Source organism: Kryptolebias marmoratus, linkage group LG6 (assembly GCF_001649575.2).
Source record: "Kryptolebias marmoratus isolate JLee-2015 linkage group LG6, ASM164957v2, whole genome shotgun sequence".
Classification (NCBI taxonomy): domain Eukaryota; kingdom Metazoa; phylum Chordata; class Actinopteri; order Cyprinodontiformes; family Rivulidae; genus Kryptolebias; species Kryptolebias marmoratus.
In genome coordinates, this window is record NC_051435.1 from 15118540 (window position 1) to 15140476 (window position 21937).

The 21937-nt window shown below is 40.2% G+C and overlaps 1 protein-coding gene across 2 annotated transcripts; it reads right to left on the reverse strand.

Annotated features, from left to right (window-relative positions):
• Nucleotides 1-630: 630 nt before the first annotated feature.
• srpx (sushi-repeat containing protein X-linked) lies at nt 631-21580 on the reverse strand. Of its 2 annotated transcripts, XM_017410070.3 has the most exons (10): nt 21427-21580; nt 15158-15214; nt 12973-13161; nt 9976-10152; nt 8894-9020; nt 8657-8778; nt 7537-7716; nt 5074-5207; nt 1350-1471; nt 631-1260 (listed from the first exon to the last, which is right to left on the reverse strand). In XM_017410070.3, the coding sequence occupies exons 1-10, from the start codon at nt 21485-21487 to the stop codon at nt 1077-1079; spliced, it is 1353 nt and encodes a 450-aa protein (XP_017265559.1). In that variant the 5' UTR covers nt 21488-21580; the 3' UTR covers nt 631-1076. The 2 variants fall into 2 exon arrangements, with proteins under 2 accessions (XP_017265559.1, XP_017265560.1); XM_017410071.3 differs by lacking the exon at nt 15158-15214 and having other exon boundaries at nt 21427-21565.
• Nucleotides 21581-21937: the final 357 nt, after the last annotated feature.

Here is a 21937-nt window from a genome sequence, read left to right on the forward strand (position 1 = left end):
GTGTTTTAAAAAAACACCCACAATATAAATATTTTATTTCACCAAACATTATTATCGCCTGCTGCTACAAAGGGCAGGCGATCCTGTAATTGTGTGTCAATTTGTTAGCAGAATATCTCATGAACACGATGGACTGCTGTTAATGAAACTCACACAAAGTAATCATTAGACGCACGTCTACTTTTACCCTTTGAAGTCAATTTGATTCAAGATGGCCGCCACACCCAACTGACCTTTGGTTCAGATTTGGTGTGGTAGTAGCTGAGAGTCATTCCCAACACGTACTTCGAATGCCAACAGATTGCACAAGATTTTTGTGTGAAACTTAAACGAGCAAGTTGACTGAAATGCTTTTTTTTCCCAAGTAATGCTATTTTCATTAATTTTTTATTTATTTAAGATGAGTATTTCATTTACTCCTTTTGTTTTTTGTTTTAATTGTTTAATTTAAATAGCTTATTTTTTTAATTGGTATTTTCATTTACATAGTGAATCAATGAATCAAATCTTATTTTTTTTATCATAAAACAGTGATCAAATACTTGTAATCTAAAACAACAAATAAAAAAATAAAGTCAAATGAATCCTTTTTTGAAGCAAACTAAAGTGACAGACAAAAAACTTCATCCCTGAAGAGCACAACGTCCACGTTACATATTTAATCAGTGTTTGGTAAATTCAAGGTAACACAGATGGACTGGGCATAACCCACAGAGTACATTGTAAAGACATAGGACATAAATATTAGGAAGACAGAGTGTTTATACAAAATAGTGAAACATATTTCTGATTTGAGAATATATATTTATAAAAAACATACAGAAAATCAGTATGACCTCATTGTGTGATCTGTTCCAACCAGCCTCAGATCAGCACCACGACTGGCATCCAGACCTTTGATGACACAAACTCACACACACACACACCTACACACACACACAGGATGGAGGACAGAATGAGTTCAGAGAGGAGTGACATGTGGATGAAAACAGATGATCTGAGTCGACTCGTCTGTTTTGTGACGAGGGAAAGGAAAGGGATCAAAAATGGCTGACATTTTACTTCAGGGGGGTGTTTTATGATTGACAGGTCTGTCCCGCCCCCTGCTGTAACACCATCTCGTCCTTACGAAGGGGGAAGGTGTCGATGGTGGTGAATAATTCAGCCGCTGTGATGGGGAACGGGTAGCGCTGCTTGTCCAGGCCCTGCTTGTCTACCAGCACCATTTGAAAAGATCTCTGAGGGATCCGGAGCAGTAACCTAGGAAACGCACATCAGCTTAGCAAGCAAGAGCAAGCTAAAAGTCATGTTTGCTGAGGGTACACAAGTGTGTGTGTGTGTGTTTGTACCTGAGCTGCAGGGCCAGTCCTGGTGGGAGAAGCCTGTGCCGGATTCGTCCGACTTGAGCAGGGTAAGTCCCGACCAGCTCGATAACGGTCACATGTCTCAAGTCCAGTCCACACTGAGCGGGCTGTTCCCACAGAAACACAGACCCACGAGTTACACAGCTGCTGTATTAATTCTTATTCAGGTGGACACAAAACAGAGGACATAAATCTCAGCAGGTCTGCAGTCACAATCGATCCGTTTATGGCTCCATCTGAAGCGTCACCGCTGAAGTTAGACATGTAAGGCTGAACGTGATGTCATGACTAATCTTCAGCCATCATGGTTCAGTGACTCAAACCTTTTCTTAATAAACACATCTCTAACCCAGCAGTTCAGCTTGAATTCAAATCGGATGCATCGCAACAAATTGTGAACTTTTTCCAACCCTCAGACACGTTCAATTCAAGCCAGTTTTGTCCCCAGTGTTTTAGATTAAAGAACATTTCCAGTCTCAAGAACACTTGCATGAACCCCGTGTGTAAGATATGTCACAACCATTTATCTCTCCAGTCTGCTGGTGAATGTTCTTCGTCTTCCTGGACTTGATAATCCTAGTAGGTTTAAGCAAAGGCGACTTGTTGCTTTATTGTTGAAGATGTCTCACTTCCTGTTTGGGAAGCTGTCTCAAAATGTCCTCAGAAATAAAGAAGTCTAGTTGTCCTTGTTGAAACCTGCTAAAAATCTCTCTGCACCTTACTGCTGTTTAAAAAGAAATGAGATGTTATCCCATCAAAGCTTTAATGTTAGAAGAAAATCACTGCAAATGATGACGTACAGCAGTCTGCTGGACGCCCAGAGCTTCATGAAATTAGTCAAACACACTTCAGATTTTTTTGAAGAGGGGTTCTGTGAAAAGATAATCAACAAATAACTATTCTTACCTGTTATAAATAGCTCTTTGAACAACCTCAGATTGGAGAAATAGAGTTTAAGTCTGACCGTAACGATGAGCTAATCGCTAGTCCTAAAGGCGAAAAACAAATCTTGTTTTATAAACCTTTACATCATTGTCCCTTTCACGTTACACAGTTTTTCCTGCAGTAATGTTATGATATTCCTGCCTGAAGAGTCTAAGGATGCACCGAAGTGCTACAGCTAGCTGCTGCTGCTGTTTGGGCTCTCAGACTAAAATCTGTGGAGATAACTGTGCAAAATTGACAAGAAAGTAAAAAAAATTTAAATTTGGTTTACTGTTTACAACCTATCCACAGAAAATCTGTTTTTTCATATTAATAAAAAAAATAATTAAAGCTAATTTTACAGTTAAAACATTTTGGTTTATAGTGAACTTGTTAAGTTGTGTTTTATAATAAATGCAGCATAAGTTTATTTCAGTGCCATGATCGTGTGACAATAATCCTGATGTATGATAAACCTGCTGTATAATCCTCAAACCTTAACGCATGTCACTGTATCTGCTGTGAGGTAAAACTATCACAGATACTCATGGCTGGCTCCTCTTTCTCTTAGTGCTTCTATAAAGCAGAATAAAAGTGATAATAGACTGGGTCTGAAATATGAGTAGATTGTAGAACAGGACAGAGGAGTCGTCCATGAGGAGCACCAACAAAACACAGCAGGCATCTATCAGCCATTAAAAACTTCATTTAAAATCATGTTTATACAAATGTGTGGCCATACATAATTAATGCAAGTGAAGAGTGCTTTGTTGCATGTGGCTGTCCTTGTTTCTAGAGGACACTGAGTGTTCATTTGAAGCGTGCAATGTTATTTGGTACTGTTTCTGCTGCTGCTGTGCAGCATTTTGCATCTGGTTGTCGAAACAGGCTCCCTGACAATAATGTTGTTATAACTGCACTGTCAAAGAAAATTTAAAATGTACTAAAGGTTGCTAAGAATTTAAAACCATAGGTTAGGTCAAAACAATTTACACAAGTACATACTGTTAAAGCATTTCTTTTCAGTTTAAGGTTTATTTTCTGTATAACAATGAATATTCAGGCCTTTGTTATCAAGAGCTCAGTTTAGTGTGGTTTATGTTTCTGTTTGCTAGATTGTTTCCTCTGTGTTTAGTTCCTTGTGTGCCTCTCCTCAGTCCTCAGCTCTCTCCTCCTGTCCTCTCTCAGCCGTTTCCTATTTCTATAAGTTTGTTATCAATATATTCCCTTCCTGTTTCACCTCGCCTCTGTTGGTGCATTCAGCATTCCCATGCCAGGTCGGAGCTCTATGTGCTTCCCTGGTCAATGCTTATGTCTGCTCCTAGTTTTTTAAGTTATTTTGCTGCCACTACTGATGACCAGATCAAGCTTTGTGAAGCACTGAAGCTTTTCAGCCATTTGTGTTTAAAAATGGTTAATTACTCAAGGCTTCAAATGCTCAGCGGCGCCCCCTGTTGATCAAAACTGATCAAAACCTTAAATCAAAACTTTTTTTAGCTAAATTTGTGCCTGGATGCCAACTACCACGTGTTTGTTTACCTACAGAAGCAGCCAAAGTGACTGAAAACAGAACAAACTGTAAACTTTCTGTCACATTTGTTTACTTACACAAACTACAGTCAGCTTCATGTAGGTCAATGTAACTCAAATGGTTTTTAGCTGATTTAACCAAGTGTTTTGTCTACATTGAGTGTGGACCCGCATTTCAGAATTGAATAGAGTACGTCTACAAAACTCCTGCAGTAAACTCTTTCAAACTGCTCCATTTGATATAGTTCAGGATAACCTTTTTTATGTTGGATTTTATACTTTGCAATAAGTACCTTTAAGTTCAAGTGAGTTACTACAAAATCTGTTTTAGAAATTTACTCCAGGAGGGCCAGAAACGTATATCTCCGGCTGCAGTTCGACACCTAAACACGATGAACTTGTCATCCAGTCGATGATGAGCTGAGGGATGATGCATCTCTCACGTCCTGTGTCAGGTCTTGTTTGAATTCTTGTTTGAACTGGATTTTTTTTTATTTTTTAAAATCTGACCCTTTTTTTCATCATCCTGTTCACTTTCTTCACTTTTGTAAAGACACTGCACAATATGCTGTCAGGGTCAGCTACGAAATGAATAAAAAGCAGCCAAATATCCGAAGAAAGTTTTTGCAAGACCTTTATAAAGCCTGGAGAACAACTGATTGAGAGTCCTTTAAGATAACAAAGTCTACCTGCTTGAAAGGAAAGATAAAGAAATGAGGACAAGTTTAAAACATTTGCACACTGCTATAGATATTATAATATTATTATATTATATTATAAAGCATGCTCCTTTTGTTTGACCGACACTTCAAGTTGCTGGATATACACAACAGAACAGAATTTTGACCATGGCGTAATAAAGACACCTTTAACTAACTAATCTATTGGACAGGTTGCAATATTAACCCCTCAGCTTGTTTACAAAGTGCCTCTGGTTAGTCTCTGAGATGATAAACTGACTTTAAAAGGTTGGGCGTTTAAAGACAACACTGACGTGATGGTTCCTGACGGGCTGGTGGAAAAACATCCACACCAAAATAACCTTATTGGAGCTGCTGTCAGAATCATTTATTCGCCTCCGTGACATTTTCTGATCATTGCCGCGACAACCGTCCTCCCTGTCATTTGTCCCACTTTAGGCATCTAAGCGAAAACCCAAACTAAACACAAATCGCTGCAGCGTGGCCTTCCTGCTCATCCGGCCACCTCAGTCGACCCACATCCAGCCGGTGCGCCTGTGTGAGTCGTGCCTCACCTGGAGGTTAGTCATCTGGAAGCGGTAATTGTGATTGGCAGCCGTTGGCGCGGAGATAATGAGGAGCCGTCGCTTCTCGTAGAACTGGTCCAGCAGTGCGGCAGCTGTACGCACTCCCACGTTAATGTTCATGGCTGTGATGACATTAAAATGTACAGTCAAGTCAAGATATGAAGGACGGGGCAAGAGGTGAAGATTTATTACGGCACGCCGTCGCTGTGAGGCGCTGCATAATGAGATTGTTTCGCTGAGCTGAAGGTTGACTGCTGATGGTCAGGAGCTGCAACACACTTCCTCCTGACTCACAGACATTTACATAAAACAGTATGAAACCACCGGCATGGATTTTTCTAATCGATAAACAGGCTGCTATTTTCTCCTCCACTGAGCTCATCACATGAAAACAGAAACAGCGGTGCCAGAACGGAATGACACATGCAAGTTATCACAAACTGGAGTTATGTTTCTGGTATTTTTTTACAAAAACGTCATGTTTCAGTTTATATTGACGTTCCCGTTTTTTCAATTCTGTGACACAAATGTTCCAAAACAACTGGAGTTTTTTCACTCTCTTGATTAATAAAGGTCATTTTAAAAGAACACGACGTTATCGGCATGGCAGGAACAAATGCTTGAAACGTGGATGTTGTTGCAAAAAAAAGCTGCAAAATCTAAAATATAAACAAAAAAGTGGAAAAGATGTTCCGACAATAACATTGTCCAGTTTTTTGGTTCCTGGAATAAGGTCATTAACTTGTTATGAAACTAAGTGAAGGCTAAAAAGGGTTTTTGAATAAATACTTAGATGTCACAGGGATGTACCCTTTGATCCAGTAAATAAATTATGAAAAGCTGTTTAAAATTGCATCAACATTTTAGTAAAAATCAGGTCATCTGCTCCCCTAAATCAAGTTATGCACACCTTATCTTGACTACAGTAATAAGAGTTTCCTCCATTTATGCTAGACGGTTCAAAATCCTGAAGCCTGATTCATAAAGATAAGACAAAACGTTATTGTCCACCAAGATAGAAATTGTCCTTTCATTAGGCCCTTTTCACAATCTATGATGACCCTGCTTCACTCTCCACAACCTATCAGAACTGGAGCTAGAGTGTGGAAAATCTGGCACATCTCCTCCAGTGTGTAGGCAGTCTTATAAAGTTTTTCCTGACATTTTCTGTGTTTTTATAAGTGCTCCAGCACCCTCATCATGCTCTATATGCCAACAGCATGTTTGCACTACAACACTACCATGTAGGCTCACAAACAGACACCGCCCCGGGCCTCGCCATGACATCTTAGACTGTGTCAGGATGCAACCACGTGCTAAAACATGACGCCAGCCTAGCACTATGCTGCTGCCACAGCTGTTATGTCTGTACTAGGTTGTTTCTATGACTTAGTCACAATCTGGGCCTCCACCTTGCTGTGGATCAGGATACACCATTCAGCAGCATGAGAGGCTGCAGGTGAATTGATTTTTTGTGCAGAACCTTGACTACATCCACCCTTCTTCTATCCCTGTCCAGATGGTCTGGCCTTGATGAAAACAAGTGCTTCTTGCTTTGTTTGCAAAAGGCTGAGTCTGGCGTAGAATTTATTGACACGTGGAGATGGCAGATTAGTCGTTGCAGGTTGTAAGAGGGTGACACGATCCTTTGAGTTGTAGAGACAGCGGTGGCCACCACCAGGAGCATTGCAGTAACTTACTTGAAGCACTGTCAGCACCTTGTGGGTGTGATGGAGCCAGAGCCTAGGCATGAGGCTAGTCCTGCTTCAAATTCTCAATGACCGGGCCTCACATCATGAACATGCTGCCTTTGCAACCACCATGCTCCACCCAGGAGCCTGATAAGCTGCCACCAAGATAACGAACCACCACAACAGGGTGGTGCTACAAAAGTTTTGTGCATGCTCAAAACCCTCCAAGACCAGTCATAAAAAAGGAGGAGCCTACTGCGTTTCTAATACATTCCTGCAGACCTCGTCAAAACCAGTGGGAAGGGAAGCATATAGAGACTATAAAGCCATGAAAACATTGTCCCTGAGCTTGTACCCCTGCTATTTGTGTGCTATTATATGTTCTACTTGTTGATCTGAAATTTGAGCCTTAGTTGCATGTTTGTTGTTTGCTTAGAGGCCATGAATTATAATCAATTAACCCCAAAACCTGAAGTTTTTAGTTTTAGCAGATCGACTCTGTTCGCTAATGCTGTTTGCTAGCACAAAACCTGGACAGTTGCAACTATTTACAAAGTTTTCTACTTAGCAGTCAAAACACTAATGCATGAAAACAGAACTATTATCTTTTGTGTTTTCTACCTAATAATGCCAACAATATTTTACGTTTTGTTCAGAATTGTAGTAAACATTAATAAGTTGCATTGAATAAATACAGAGTTTAAATAAGTAAAAGCTTGTGTTTCTGTAACTTGTGTGTTGAGCTGCGTGCGATACCTACGTGCACATGTTGTGTCTGAACCAGACCAGGTGAGTCCGTACTGACACACTCTGGCAGCGCTGCCCTGCAGCTCGTGACCGCCGCTGCAGGTGAACTCACACGAGGCGCCGTAGTTGTCTCCGTCACTGTCACACTTCATGTAACCGTTGTCCGGGGGGAACAGTGGGCTGCAGCGGCGCACTGCACACACAAAATACGAACATGGGATAAATATGATGCTGAGTCATTACTGTTAGAGGAGTTAGGAATAAACTACACCTAGTCTACGTTTATCATGCAAACATTTCTGACTGAATAAGTTGACAAAAGTTAACAAAAAAGATTTGTTTAAACTGTACAGCGTCAGTTCTTTGTTGAGATGAAACTGCAGTTATTAGATTTGTATCAATCCATCCATCTTCTACCACTTATCTATGGTCAGGTTGCAGAGGCAACAGGTCCAGGAGAGATACCCAGACCTCCCTCTCCCCAGAGACACTCTCCAGCTCCTCCTGGGAGACCCCAAGGCGTTCTCAGGCCAGAGAGGATATATAATCCCTCCAGCAAGTTCTGGGTCTGCCCTGAGGTCTCTTCCCAGAGGGACATGCTTTAAAAACCTCCAAAGGGAAGCATCCAGGAGGCGTCCTAATCAGAAGCCTGAACCACCAAAAACTGACCTCTTTCGATAAGGAGGAGCAGCAGCTCTACTCCTAGCTCCCTCCGGATGATGGAGCTCCTCACCTTATCTCTAAGGCTGAGTCCAGCCACCCAACGAAGGAAGGAAGCTTGTACATTTACTTCAAACCTCCTTGCAAAACAAATTTAGGTCTTACTTCTACTTTCAAAATGGTGGATGTCTGCTCCATAATACAGTTGTAAAAGCCAGCTTTTACAAATAATTATTATTTTTTGGAAATAATTTTAGAGCAGCATTCATGGGAGAAACTTGTATAAAACTTGCCAATAAATGTATTTCAATATAAGAAAACCTCCATTGAATCCAAAGTAAATGTTAATTTCTTTGAGTTTTTGATTTTCTATATTAAACAGAAAAACAAATGTCTGTTTTTTTTGTATCTCATTTGTTGCGTCGACTGAGATTTAATCCAAATGAGTCTTCCTCCGCTTTCAAAAGGCTCACCTCGAACTCTGACAGAGAAACGGCAGGAGCCTTTATTCCCGGCCCGGTCGTACACGGTGTAGGACATCTTATGGAGACCCTCCGGGAAATAGGACTTTGAAGGTTGTCCTTTCAGGATAACACTGCAAACCACACACTGAGTTTGAATCTTTCACTGGGACATGCATTCAGAACAGGATTTAAAGTGACTGAGGGCGTCGAAGCAGAAAGAGGATAAGAGGATTCGATGACACTGACTCTGTAAGGATCCCGTCGGCCGTGTCGACGCCCTCGGGCGTGTCCCATGTCACCCTCGCTGTCAACTTCCCTGGCTCCGCCCACTTGTCCTTCAGACTGGGACACTTGATTTTGGGGGGCTCTAAATCTGCAGACAGAAAATAAAACATCAGTGAAAGAATAACTAATTTCTTACTCTATAAATAATGTTTCAATCAGGTAAATCAAATAAATTTTATTAGTCCTGTAGGGATTTTTTTTTTAATTCTTGGGCTACAAGAGCCTTAAAGCAAAGAAATACATTTTTATAAGTAAAATCCTATTATAAGTCTAAAACATTAAAATAAAACACATGAAGATAGACTCCCAAATGTCACTTTAAGATTTAATTACATATAACAGCAAAAGTTAATTAGGCTTTATTTTGTAGCTAAAAACATTTTCACTTTCAGCTGATAAAGATTCATTTTAAAACACGACTATTATGACTATTACTATTATATCTTCCTGTGCATGCCTGGGTTTTATCTGGATACTCCAGTTTTCACCAAGTTGGACTAAATATGTCGACTCTAATATAACTGTGTGAGTGTGTGTGCCAGGTTTTGTCTCTGCTGGACCATAAAACACCTGGAGGTTTATTGTACAAAACACAATGGAGCCCAGAGACATGCTGGAAGCATCAGGAACGAGTCAGAATAACCTTTTCTGGTGACGCAAAAGTAAATAAATCAATACACTGAAGAAATGAGGATGAGTCAGAGTGTCCTCGGTGACAAAAATGTAGCTCACTCAATGTTGAGGAAAAACTGGCAGTAGTTGCGAAACTATTCTGTCATTTAGATGTCCAGCAAATAGCAGGTCTTCCAGCTCAGTCATTCTAACCTCAAACGGCACAAGGAGTGAAAACCGTAATTTTCTGGTGTGGAGTTCGGATTTCTGCGAATGATGTACGAACACATCATTTTCTGTCAAACATCAACCTCAAAAAACAACATTTAGGTTTTATTTTAATAGCTACCGCCGACATTGTGGGCACAGAAAGCACTCATTTGTGATGGCAGCCGACTCTTATGGTGGTAGCTTCACACACACGGTCTTACCAACACATGTGGGGCCCGCAGCACTCCACACCTTGTTGTGCTGGCAGACGGCTGTCTTCTGGCCCTTCAGAGTGTAGCCAGGGGAGCAGAAGAACTCGCAGCGAGAGTTGAAGTACGAGCCATCTGTGCACTTGTAGCCACCGTTAATAGGCATGTCGAGCTTTGGGCAGCGGATCTCTGTCAGCACAAAGAGCTCAGAGTTAATGCTGAAAAACACTTCATGCAGATATAGATTAAAGTTGATACGTGTCTTTGAAAAGATGTGTTTTTTACTCATACTATTCGCAGTTCAGTGCTTATCCTGATAAATAATGAAGTAAAAATGGAAGCATACTTAAACAAATTTCAACTCATTTCACTTTTTTTTACTTTGAAAAACCCAGATTTGCTGCCGTCTTTCTCGACCTTACCAGCAATTTCTGTAGACAACTACACCTCAGTTATAAAAAGCATTTTCCTAAGCAGGTCCTCATTTTTCACCTGTCATCGCTCGGATGTACAACCAGTACAACACCAACTACATCTTGAAGGAGAACCCTCTCCCTGCCTCCCCGAGACAATTAGTTTGCCTCAACCTTCTTTTTGATGGATGACTTCTCCCTGCACCTTTACGTGGGATCATTTAAACAACAAAAATCAGATTGTAGTGAAGCCCTAGAGGCCTAGATGTATAGAAGTTTATGGATGAATTAGAGAAAAACAAATAATAAAGCAAGGTTTGTTTTTGGGATGAGGCTATGTCGTCACAAATCACAAACTATTTTGGATTTTATTGCCTATAAGTTTTCAGCTGACAACTATTCCAGCTCTAGTTTGAACCAAGCAAATTATATGAATTATGACACTATTCTCGCTACCAAATAGACTTTTTGATAAGGCAATATGCATTCCTTTAACATGTTATTCTGCCTTACCTGTAATGTTACACAGGAAAGGGTCCTAACTTTAAAATCTAAACCAACACGATCATTCAATGTCCACTTTACTCCGTAACTCCGAGGCTGTAACATTTAACCAGAGGGGAAGATCATCCCTCCTGCAGTGTCTGTTTGTGTGCTGTCAGCCTCCTCTCTTCACACTGCAACATTATCAGTCATAAATTTGCTACACTGCCTGAGAAACGTGTGGTGTGACAACAACATGCGAAAAGGTTCAATTGAGAAAGTCTCACATTCAATACGTGTGAACTGGCAGCCTCGTCATTTGCCTCATCACGGTTAAAATAAGACGGCTGATTCAGATTACAATGACTGTACTGATCTCTACGGATGAATTCAACAATTCAGTGTAATACTGTAAAAAATTTCAAACTGCAGGCAAACTAATATCAAGGTGGACTGGCCACTAAGGTTAGCTCACAGTGATGAGTTAAAATTAAATCAAATTTTCAGCTTATTTCAAAATTAGGGGAAGAGCAGTTCCATCCAACATGTCCCCAATTTTCTTCACCTTTGTTGCTTAAAAACAGATTCAGACAGAAATCAGCAGCGACAGCATGCTGCCAAGAGTTGGAATTACCTAATCTTTTTAATTCAGTTACATGCTAGAAAGAAGAGGCGCTCATCGATGTAAACAGCTAAAATATTTGTCACCTAATTTCATTTACTTTTGGCTTTATTTTAAAAAAAACAAAAAGCTGGGCAGTAAAACCACAACTTTGCTCTTTTTAGCTGAATAATGGTAATTTAGTTCCTGCGATGCTTTGGCATCTATCACACAATAACAAGCTGAAAATCTGGAAGATTTACCAACAAATAATGTGCTCTAATCGTATACAATTAATAAAATGTTAGTAAATATTGACAGTCATTTAAACAGTTAGGGGCACAAAGTGTGAGTTTAACAAAAAAAGACTAAAACTAACTTCACCCCAGCCCATGTGGCTTGGTGGTCGAGTCCTCCTGGTGGTCTGGTGCGCCTCCATTTTGTGAAGTGAGTTTGTAGCGTTTCTTACTTACAGCTGTTTTGTGGAGTTTTAGGGTTTTTGGTATTTGCAGCCTTTTTCTTTTGCAGCATTTTTTTGTTTTGTTTTGTTTGTTTGTGTGTTTTGGAGTTTGGATCATTCATCATCCACATAAAAACATCTCTGTCTCCAGTAAAAAAAAAGGAATACTAAATACATTTTTTTTTACATCAAGCTATAACAGGTGTTAACTAGATTCAATACTTCTGAATAGTATTTTCTTTGAAAAATATTTCAGTATATAAAACCCATAAGACCTCTGTGCTCAGGACAATTTGGTAAAAAGGAGGGGTCAGTAGAGGTGTCCATATAAAGCAGTGGTTCCCAAATCTGACGAAGGGACCCCACTTGGGGTCATGAAACACCAAGTCTAGGGTTTTGAGAAGATTTACAAAAATCAAATTACCTTTAAAAATGATTGCCAGAAGCATATTTAACCTTAACTGTTACTAAGAAAGGTCATAAATGCATAAAAACCTCTAAAGTTTGACAAAACCTTCTGTTAAACAGCTTATTAGCAATGTTTCTGCACTACAGCAATATAGTTGGGAGTCACAAGTCTCTGAGACTTTTATTTTGTAGGACAAAAGCAGAAACGTTTGGGAACCACTGATCTAAAGCACCCAGGAGGCAGAGCGTAAAGCAAAAACTACAATGTAGAAATCCCTGGGTTTGATGGTGAGAAAGATGAACGTGGCTTCTTGATGTTGATTTATTTGTATTCACAGAAGCAATGAGCAGGTAGAAAGCAACACAGAGGTGAGAAAATCTAGATTATCATCTGATTCGAGTCACCTGTTGCGCAATCTGTGTATACCTAATAGGATGCATGTTTTTCTGCATTCAGTTTTTAGGTCAAATTCCCCAAGCTTCTTGTTTAAAAATAATTTGTTTCAGCTCATCAATAACCACCCTGCGAACAGTCAGGCTTCTGTACGGTAATTCAGAAAGCAATCAGTGACGTTGCAGGGATGTTTCTAACCTTTTATTCAGTTTGTGAGTGAGCTCGGGTTCAGTTCATCACCAGGTCTCACCTCTGCAAGCATAGTTAGAAGACCAGTGTTTGCTTGCCATGCACACCACCTCAGAGTTCTGGGATTCATATCCCCGTTTACACCGGATTTTACATCGAGTTCCCATCACGTTCCTGTAGTGCTCCCCTCTGGGTGTGCGGCAGCTCACGTCGCCGTGCTTCAGCTTAATGGGTGCACACCACGGGGTTCCTGAAAGCAAAGGAAGAACAGCTCTGAAGCTTTTATCAGAAGCATCGACATCACATGCATCACGACCTGGCCTTGGCGTGGGAGAGACTCAATCGAGCACTTACCTGAAGCCTCTTAAAGCTTAGAGAGGTTTTCTTTACTAGACTGGAAATGTAAAAACCCACCCATCACCTTGACTGGAGGCAGATACGGTGGATTTCTCATTACCTTCTCCGTGACTTCCAATCATCCCAAAGTGTCCCGGGAGAGGGACAAAGGCACTGGGTTCACTCAAAGGAAAGACAATGATGTGTGGGGAGCATTTAAAGGCTTTGGTGTCTGTCTCAGTAAAGTAGGAAAACTTTGTTAAGACTGCAGCTCTTTGTTGCAACTAATAACACTGCAGGTTTGAATCTTATCTCTGATTATTATCCTTCAGATCAATCTTCTTCCTACAGAAATTTATTCTGATCAAAACAGAAGTTTTTTAGGGTCGACAGACTAAAATGTTAGTCTTTGATTCCAAGAACAGCACACTAACTAAAGGACTAACTAGAGACAAATGTTTTTGTTTTTATTTTATTTAGACTGATATGTGTTTAAGTATTATGTTGTAGCAAATGTGTCATTGTTTCTGAAAAGCTCTAAATGTGTAGTCTACATGGATGCACCACAGACAGAGGCCCCATCAAGACTAATATGCATATTTTTAAAAGGTTTTACAGATTTTCCGCACCTGTTTTGCTTTATCCTCATACTTTTCTCTTAAACTTTGATTGTGTGCTAAAATAGTTATCAACTAGGGCAAAACTGTGAATGGTATCAAAGGAAAGCACGACTTTAAGGGGAATCTTTAACCAACATAAGCAGTTTCTTCTTCTGTAATTTGACACGTTGCTAATATGGACGTTCTCGCCATCTAGTGGTCTGGCATGAGTATTACAGGGCTTGCGTTGTAAAGTAGAGAAAAATATATATTATTAAAATATCAGTAGTAGTGTCGACAAGGCTAGAGTTTTAAAAGATTTCCTTTTGGAAAGCATTTTATATTTAATTTGTTTTTCTTACCTTAAACTCTGTTTGTCTGAGGATGGGAGCTCCACTACAAGTTATTTCAACTCCTCCGCCCCCTGAGTAGTGGATACCTGCCCATCTCTACAAGGCTTATGTAAATATTCCTTGTCTGATGCCAAGTTTTCAGGCCATGAGTTTCTCGTTTCAATACGGGGAAATCGAGATCTGCTCTTTATTTCCTGCTGGCTTCGAACACACACATGTCTGCACATTTGGGGAGGAGAGAGTACACACAAGCTTAGGCCAATGTTCGGCTGGAATAGAAATGAGTATTCATTACGCAGTCAGCCTTTGCTCCAGCTTGCTGTGCGTATGTGTGTTGGCAAAGTTTCTACAGCCACTGAGTGAAAGAAAAAATACTTTACGCGGGGGGAGAGATTTATTTAGCCCGAAGGATAATCTTCTGTGTTTTCTGACCCCAGTTTTAAGCCAAAAGCTACTTTGATGTATCTGTGTCGGTTTGCAAAGTTCGCTGAACAGAGTGGAGTTGATATATGCTTCTTAAAATGATCAATATATACATATATATATCATGATTACAGTTGTTTTGTGACAATCTTCAACTAAGCCGAGAATAGTCTTCTTTAATGTGGCCATTCTTGCCACAGCTGTTGAACGATGAATGTAAAGATGTATCAATGTGAATAATTTGTTCTAAAATACCTCAAGCTTATCAGCCAGGTTGTTGTTACTTTTGTGTTTAATTGCTCATTAGTTGCATTTACACACTCTTTTGCTTCACAATTGCTTTCAGTCTTTTGTTTACATAAAATACTGAATAAGCTACACGTACATTTCAAAAATTTCTTGGTTAGATTTTAGGAAATATTGTGTTTGAGGCATCACAACTTCACTCAAAGATCATAATAGGCCCCTCGATTCTTGCAGTAATGTATGAAATTTATGCATGAATGTACAGCATGTGCAAACCAAGTGTAGTCACCTTTATATCTACGAGAATACCAGTCCTCATCGTCTCCGTAAGCGTACTGTCCTGACCCTGAAAGTGAAAGAAGAAAAGGAGAAAAACGAACACAAAGAAGAGCCGCGTCCAAGACCAACATGTTGGGCAATGTTTGACAGCATTGTCCTGGGCTGATCTGTGGGGCTTTTCTTGCTGTGTAAATGAAAAACTTCAGGAATTTTGGTTAACTTTTCTTTTTTTTAATCAGACTCCAGGGGGCTGATTTGGATCTTCTGAACATAACATGCATAAAGAGTAAATCTCAAAAGATCCTTTTTTTCCCAGCTGTTTGGAAAAAAAATGAACCTTTTCTTTTCTGCATAAAGATTCATTCTGGAGTCCCCTGCTGTGTCTTATTGCAAATGGAAAGTGTTCAACTATCCATCAAATTCTGGCTCCAAAATATCTCTGGGAGTAATACCTACCACAGGCCCCTGCGAGTCAGCTTTAACTGTGAACACAATTATTAGAAGAAGAGCAAATGATAAAAGAGCTGAAATTTGTGATGGCTGCTGAGCTGCTGGAGGACACAGTTGAGTGGCAGTGGTGAAAGACAAATGTGAGAGGAATTGTGATGAGCGAGAAGGATTATTCCTGAAAAGAGGACGAAGAGATGAGGGCAAGAGGGTAGAGCTGGCCTGAGGGCAACGAGCAGAAGAGGAAATGCACGTGGAAGGGGTTAAAAAAGGAGAGCAGGGTGTTCAGCCTTCGCCTGTGGGTTGTTTTGAACCCCAGAGTGAATATGTCCTCTGTTCAGGATCCACAGGAGAGAAGTGTTCAACCCTCCTTCGGATTCATTTATAACCTCCTGGTAAATGAGCTCGATAAAACAAACAAATCTCCTGTTTTCTTTCCCATCTCCTTTTATGGCTTTCCTGTCACTTTAAATGGATAGTTCAGATGTTTTGAAGTGGAGAGAATTAACAATTAACAACTTGCCTTTTGCAGAAAGCTCTTTGACCAGCCTCAGTTTGGAGAAACAGTGTTAAATCCTGACCGGACTGATGAGCAAATGGCTAGTCTGAGCAGGGCAGAGACCAGGAGACACCTGTGGTCGTTCAAAGAGCTTTCTACAGCAGCTAATGTAATAATCGTTCATAACCTTTTTTTAACAGAACTCCACTTTAAAAGATCTGAGCCATCTCTTCAACAAACCCCTTTTGGGACCAAAATCCTGCAAGTCAGAATAAAGTACACACACACTCACTCACACACACACACACACACACGTTAAGCTTTGAGTCAGATCACACAGCATGGACTGCACAGAACGAACCCACATACTGAGTCAAATTTAGCTGTCTAATGGGAAAACATAAGTGTCTGCTTCTTAATGGGGTGAGGAGGAAGAGATGGAAATCCAATTAAAGGTGTGTGTGTGTGTCTGTGTTTGTGTGTGTGTGTGCACTTTAAAGTGAACATTACTTTATGTGTCAGAGAAATTAGCAGCTTTGCAAGAATTTCAAGCAATTCTAGACAAACTAGATGTAATGACTGAACCTGTAATCTGTTCAGTTTGCATAATGCTTAACAATATTTTGTAAACATTTAACAAGCATTATTATGCTTGTTGTTAATGTACACTAGTTGGTAGATGATCAACGTGATAGGCACCGGGCTCCAGTTAAAACTGTGGTCATACGCTTGGGCGGCCCCCTGGTAATCTGGATGAGTTCTGGATGGGGATCTGGATGCTCCACGGAGCAACAGGTGGCTGCTTTCCTGCAGTTTAAAGAGATTGACCTGGACTGTGGTAACATTGAAGCATGCCACCCTTTGCCCATGCTGGGAAGCAACAGCTTTAACCACTTCTCCACTGTGCCACCCCTAGCTGAAATCTATCATGAAAATCGTAAAAGTGTAATTATTAGTTGTACATATAGAACTCCAGGTAGTAGCATTGAGACCTTTAAAGTCTGGATGGAGGAAACATTTAGAAAAATCACCAAAAGCTGCTCATTGGTGGAGACTTCAATGTTGATTTGTTAAATCCAAATAAGTATGAAATATCAGAATTTTAGAAGAGGAGTATGCTACATTCAATATATGATTATTTAGTAAATTGCTATTCATACTAATTAATATTCCTAATCAAAATATATAAGTGTGTATGTGTGCGTATATATATATATATATATATATATATATATATATATATATATATAAAGATATAATTATGGACCATGAAATAATTATGATAATCATAACTCTGTCTTATGTAGTGTATATGTTCTATATATTTTTATATTGAAGTTTATATTTTAAACAAGCAAGATTTCTATAGATTGATCATTTATGGAGAAGGGATGGGATTAAATAAAATAAAAAAGATCACCATATTATGTGAGATGTTTGTTTAAAACCTTATGTTTGGATTTGTTTTGGATGTAGTGTGCTGTCTACCTCTCCGCCACTGAGCAGAGGTGATGTTTGTGGTTTTGCAGGTTTGTTTGGAGGTTATTGATTCAGGAAGTAAGAACTTGTCCGACATTTCAACTTTAATGAACCCAAACATCGGTCTGCTGCTCGGTCTCAAACAGGATGACGTCTGTGTACATGAATTAACTAAACGATTACAAATGTGTGTGCACAGTTTCCTAACCTGAAGAAAATTAGTCTTACAACCACTTCTCACATCTGTCAGGCTCAGTAATGTAGAGATAGTACTGAGGCCTACAAACAAACGACGTTGCAGACCTCTCACTGTAAAGCACCTTTTAAACGTCATGCAGTTCAACAAAATCCTTTAAAATGTGTTTTTATTCAATTCAAGAGGTGCTTGTGGTTTTTTTAAGAACAAAAAGCAGCATCCATGAATGTCTGAGTTCATGGACGCTGTTCCTTGAAATGAATAGTTTAAAGAAACTGTTTTTCTGTTTAAATTGCCTACCAGGATACTCCAGGCAGTATGTGGCTTCTACTACATTTTTTGTTGTTAAAGCTTCAAGGACTCAATCTGAAACATGAACAGCTGCTGTTTGTGTTTATTGCTAATGTGGGACACAAGTTTGATTGGATCTGAATCTAAAGGCACAGCAGGAAAAAAAAGAGCTAGACTTGGTTTTAACTTGCGCTTGTTTACAAAAGTATTTCACACTTAAAAGAAAAAGCTCGAGACAAGAATCTGAGTCTTCTCATCAGTCACATGTAATGAAATCGTCAAAAAAGAGGATCAGCAGCCAGCGTCAGCTTCCTGTCCATCTCTTCCACATCAAAGGAGCCAAAAGACTCAAAGCACTAATACTGCATGAGCGGCAGGAGTTTGCCGTTCTGACGACGCTCCTGGAGTGAATGCGTTCAAAATTACACAGCCTGATATTCCAATTAGCCGCTCCCTCCGGGCTTGTAGCAGAAACGTTCAATTTGCAAAAGAAGCTTGTTCTGGGTAAACGTTAGCTGCAGGCTAACACAGCAGAGACCGCAGGAAAATAAATAGCAATTTACTTCTTTTATTACCCATCTTAACATGCCATAAATACACCCAGACCTAAAAGTTTCTCTAGTCATCATAACATTAGGGTTACTTTTAGTTCTGCAAACCAAAAGTCAACACTGGGAGGTTGGAGGGGCAGCGGTGCACTAATCCACAGTGCTGGAAACTTTGGCTACAAGTTCACTAATTCATTACAGGGTTGTTGAGTTAATAAAGCTTATGTCCGCACAATAAAAGGTTATTATTTCATGTTATCTAATAATAGAGTAGTACTTTTGATGAAACCTTACTTCAGTATACAGGCATGTTGTTCTGACTGCTGCAATCAGTGTCACGAACAGATAAAAGCATAAATCTGTGGTCCTGTTTGCTTTCTTAAGGAGGTCAAGAACTGAAGGAAAGACTTGTGTTTTTGTTGTACGAAACCACTTTTTGTCAGTCCTCTCCTTTGCTGTGGACTGATGTAGTTCACTAACATCTGACGTTTTTTACAAACATTAATGAATGTCGGGTTTTGAAGCCTAATGACTCCTCTGACATGAGTTGAACCCAAAGGTTTTCCTCTTATTATTATCTTTACAACAGAGCATATAGACAGCTATTTGTTCCCCGAGGGGCTACTTTGTGATTATCCAGAGGTTACTTGATGAGGCCCATATTGGTCACTGATGGTTCTGGCTGGTTCTACTTCCTGCGTGAGGACAATCTTCCTTCCAAGGAACACAAGCATGAAAGAACCCTCATGGAAAACGGAGTCAGGCTTTTACAAATACTTGCCTTAAATGGATTTAACTGTGAGTAGAGATGCAGGAAACAGACCCCTTTCAATAAAAAATCTACTTAAAAGGAGCCCAAAAAAGAGCAAAAGGGTTTTCTTTAACAATCTTCTTATCACACACACACACCGTCATTCTGCTGCTCTCGGGCTCCCAAACACAAGTAATAAAAGGGAAAATTTACCTCCAGAGGACAAACTACTCCTTGTAAAATAAACCCCTCATAAATACATGCTTGTGCAGACACACACACACACACACACACACAGACTCAAGTACAGACTGGAGTCCTGTCAGCTCGACAGTTTGTAGTGTTCCAGTGTGAATCAGTTTTGCAGCTTGTGTTCATGTTGCAGCCTGTATGATCATACAGCAGCGGTGAGCCACTCTCAAACCCTCCATTGATGCAAAACCACAATGACGGCGCGCGCACGCACACACACACAAACACACACAGTGTACTCTATTCATACATGCATGAGCTTTGAAGCGACTTCATCTCTTCACAGCAGGCTACACACTCTGTAATAAGTGGCTCTCTGGAGAGTATGCATGTACTTATGTATTATATATTATATATAAAGAGAGTCTTGATCCTTTGCTGATGCTCAACTTTTTGTGCATATGTATGTATAGAAACAGATAATTATCATAGGTAAAATTGAGAATAAGTCAACCAATTATCTCTGCAGAGAAGCTAAAAGCCAAGCAGCCTTTGAATACATGACCGGTTCAATCTTTATGCGCCAACTAGGTCCAAACAGAAACACGATGGTACCCTTGTGCTATATTTTTTAAAAAGAAATTAGCGCTTTTATTTATTTCTTTGTTATTATTTTTCACCTATTTCGACCACGAGTCACGGGGGCATAGCTAAGTGATAAGTGCTACTTCTTGAATATATTGTGCTCCCTTTAATTTATTTTTCCAAAACTCCAGTGACTCAAAGCTCAACTGGGCCATTGTTCACTCACCAGAGAGCATCACGAGGTCTTTTGCTCAAAATGCCTGCATTTTCAGAGGATCTGCTTCAAACCTTACAAACAAACGGTGCCATTAAACAAAGATAAGCTACCATGTTTGTGGGTGTTTATGAACGGCTTCTGTCTGTTCACATCTGTACACATCTTTAAATAGCAAACACCAGTGCAGGAAAATCAAATCTTGATTCAGAGACACCAAAAAAATGCAAAAAAAAAAAAAGTTCACAATGTCACTGACATATGCCCAGAAATACTTCTCCCCCCTAAGCTCTGATAACTCTTGAATATCTTTGCTACCAGTTGAAGTAAACATTGACTGGGTTTGTCATTTCCAAATACAGAAGTTTGGGTCTTGTTGGTGTCTAAGGACTGCATGATTCATGGCTTTAAAAAGACTGATTCTGTAAATACTTAAAGACTGACTCACAACCTAAACATGTGCCAGATCTTGTCCTTATTATCACTGAAAAAAAAACTCTTAAATAGGTCTTTTGTTGCCTTTTTTCATACAAAATAATCAGGAGACATAAAGTTATCTGATTTATTTTGGACAGGAGGATAAGCTGAAACACCTTCATCCACGTTGAATAAGAAGACTTTAGGGCTGATTTTCTGTTCCTATCCTCCTATAAAACTCCTGCTCTTTAATATTTAAGGTTGTTAAGCCCTGATTAACTTTGTGTTGTTCCCTTAAAGGCCTCCTGACGAGTGTAGAGAGTAAACAAAACGTATAACTTGCAACACTGGGGCTTTCACTGGAGGCGCAGAGCAGAGAGGGCTGTGAGAAGAAACGTCCCCCAGATGCGCACTGCACTCCCCCCGCTTCACACCCCCTCCACGCAAACACAGGCAAGAAGCCACGAGCACGGCGCGTGAAAAAAAGTCCACTAACAGACTCCAAAAGCCACAGATGCGCCTCTCCGTCCTGCACAGGACGCGGCGTGGAGATAAAGCTGCTCGCCTGTTGGATCCTCCTTCCTCTGAGTTGGATTTTAAAACACACACACACAAATACAGTCCCAGCAGATGAATGGAGGCTTTCAGTCCAGGTCTTACCTTCGTATCCAGAGCAGAAACAGAGCTGAGCCAACAGCAGCGCCAGTGTCCACATGTCCATGTCGTCAGGACGCGTCTCTCCAGCCTGTGGAGCAGAGTTCCTGCAGGGAAACTTTCAGCGCATTCCAGCTTTCCAGAGGGCCCGCCTCTCGATCCACAAACAAGGGAGGATTCTCCCAAAGCAGGCAGGCCGTCCACCGGTGTGCTGGAGCCAGGGGGACAGGAGGGGGGACCAGATGACCAAAACCTGAGCTGTAATACCAGGAGTATTATGGGATTCTCCACCTGGAACACTTAGATTACAGCGAGCAGACACACTTCATGTGCTGCATTTTTTTTAATGGCATGCAAGCCAATTCTTTCCCTTAATATTTATCTATGGGAGCCTATTTGTTGCAAATAAACAAACAAAAAGGTCCTTCAAGTATTTTATAAAAACTGACTATACTAAGTCGTAATTATCAGATGCTAAGTCCAAAGCTTGAAATACTGTTTTATAATTATTACTTCA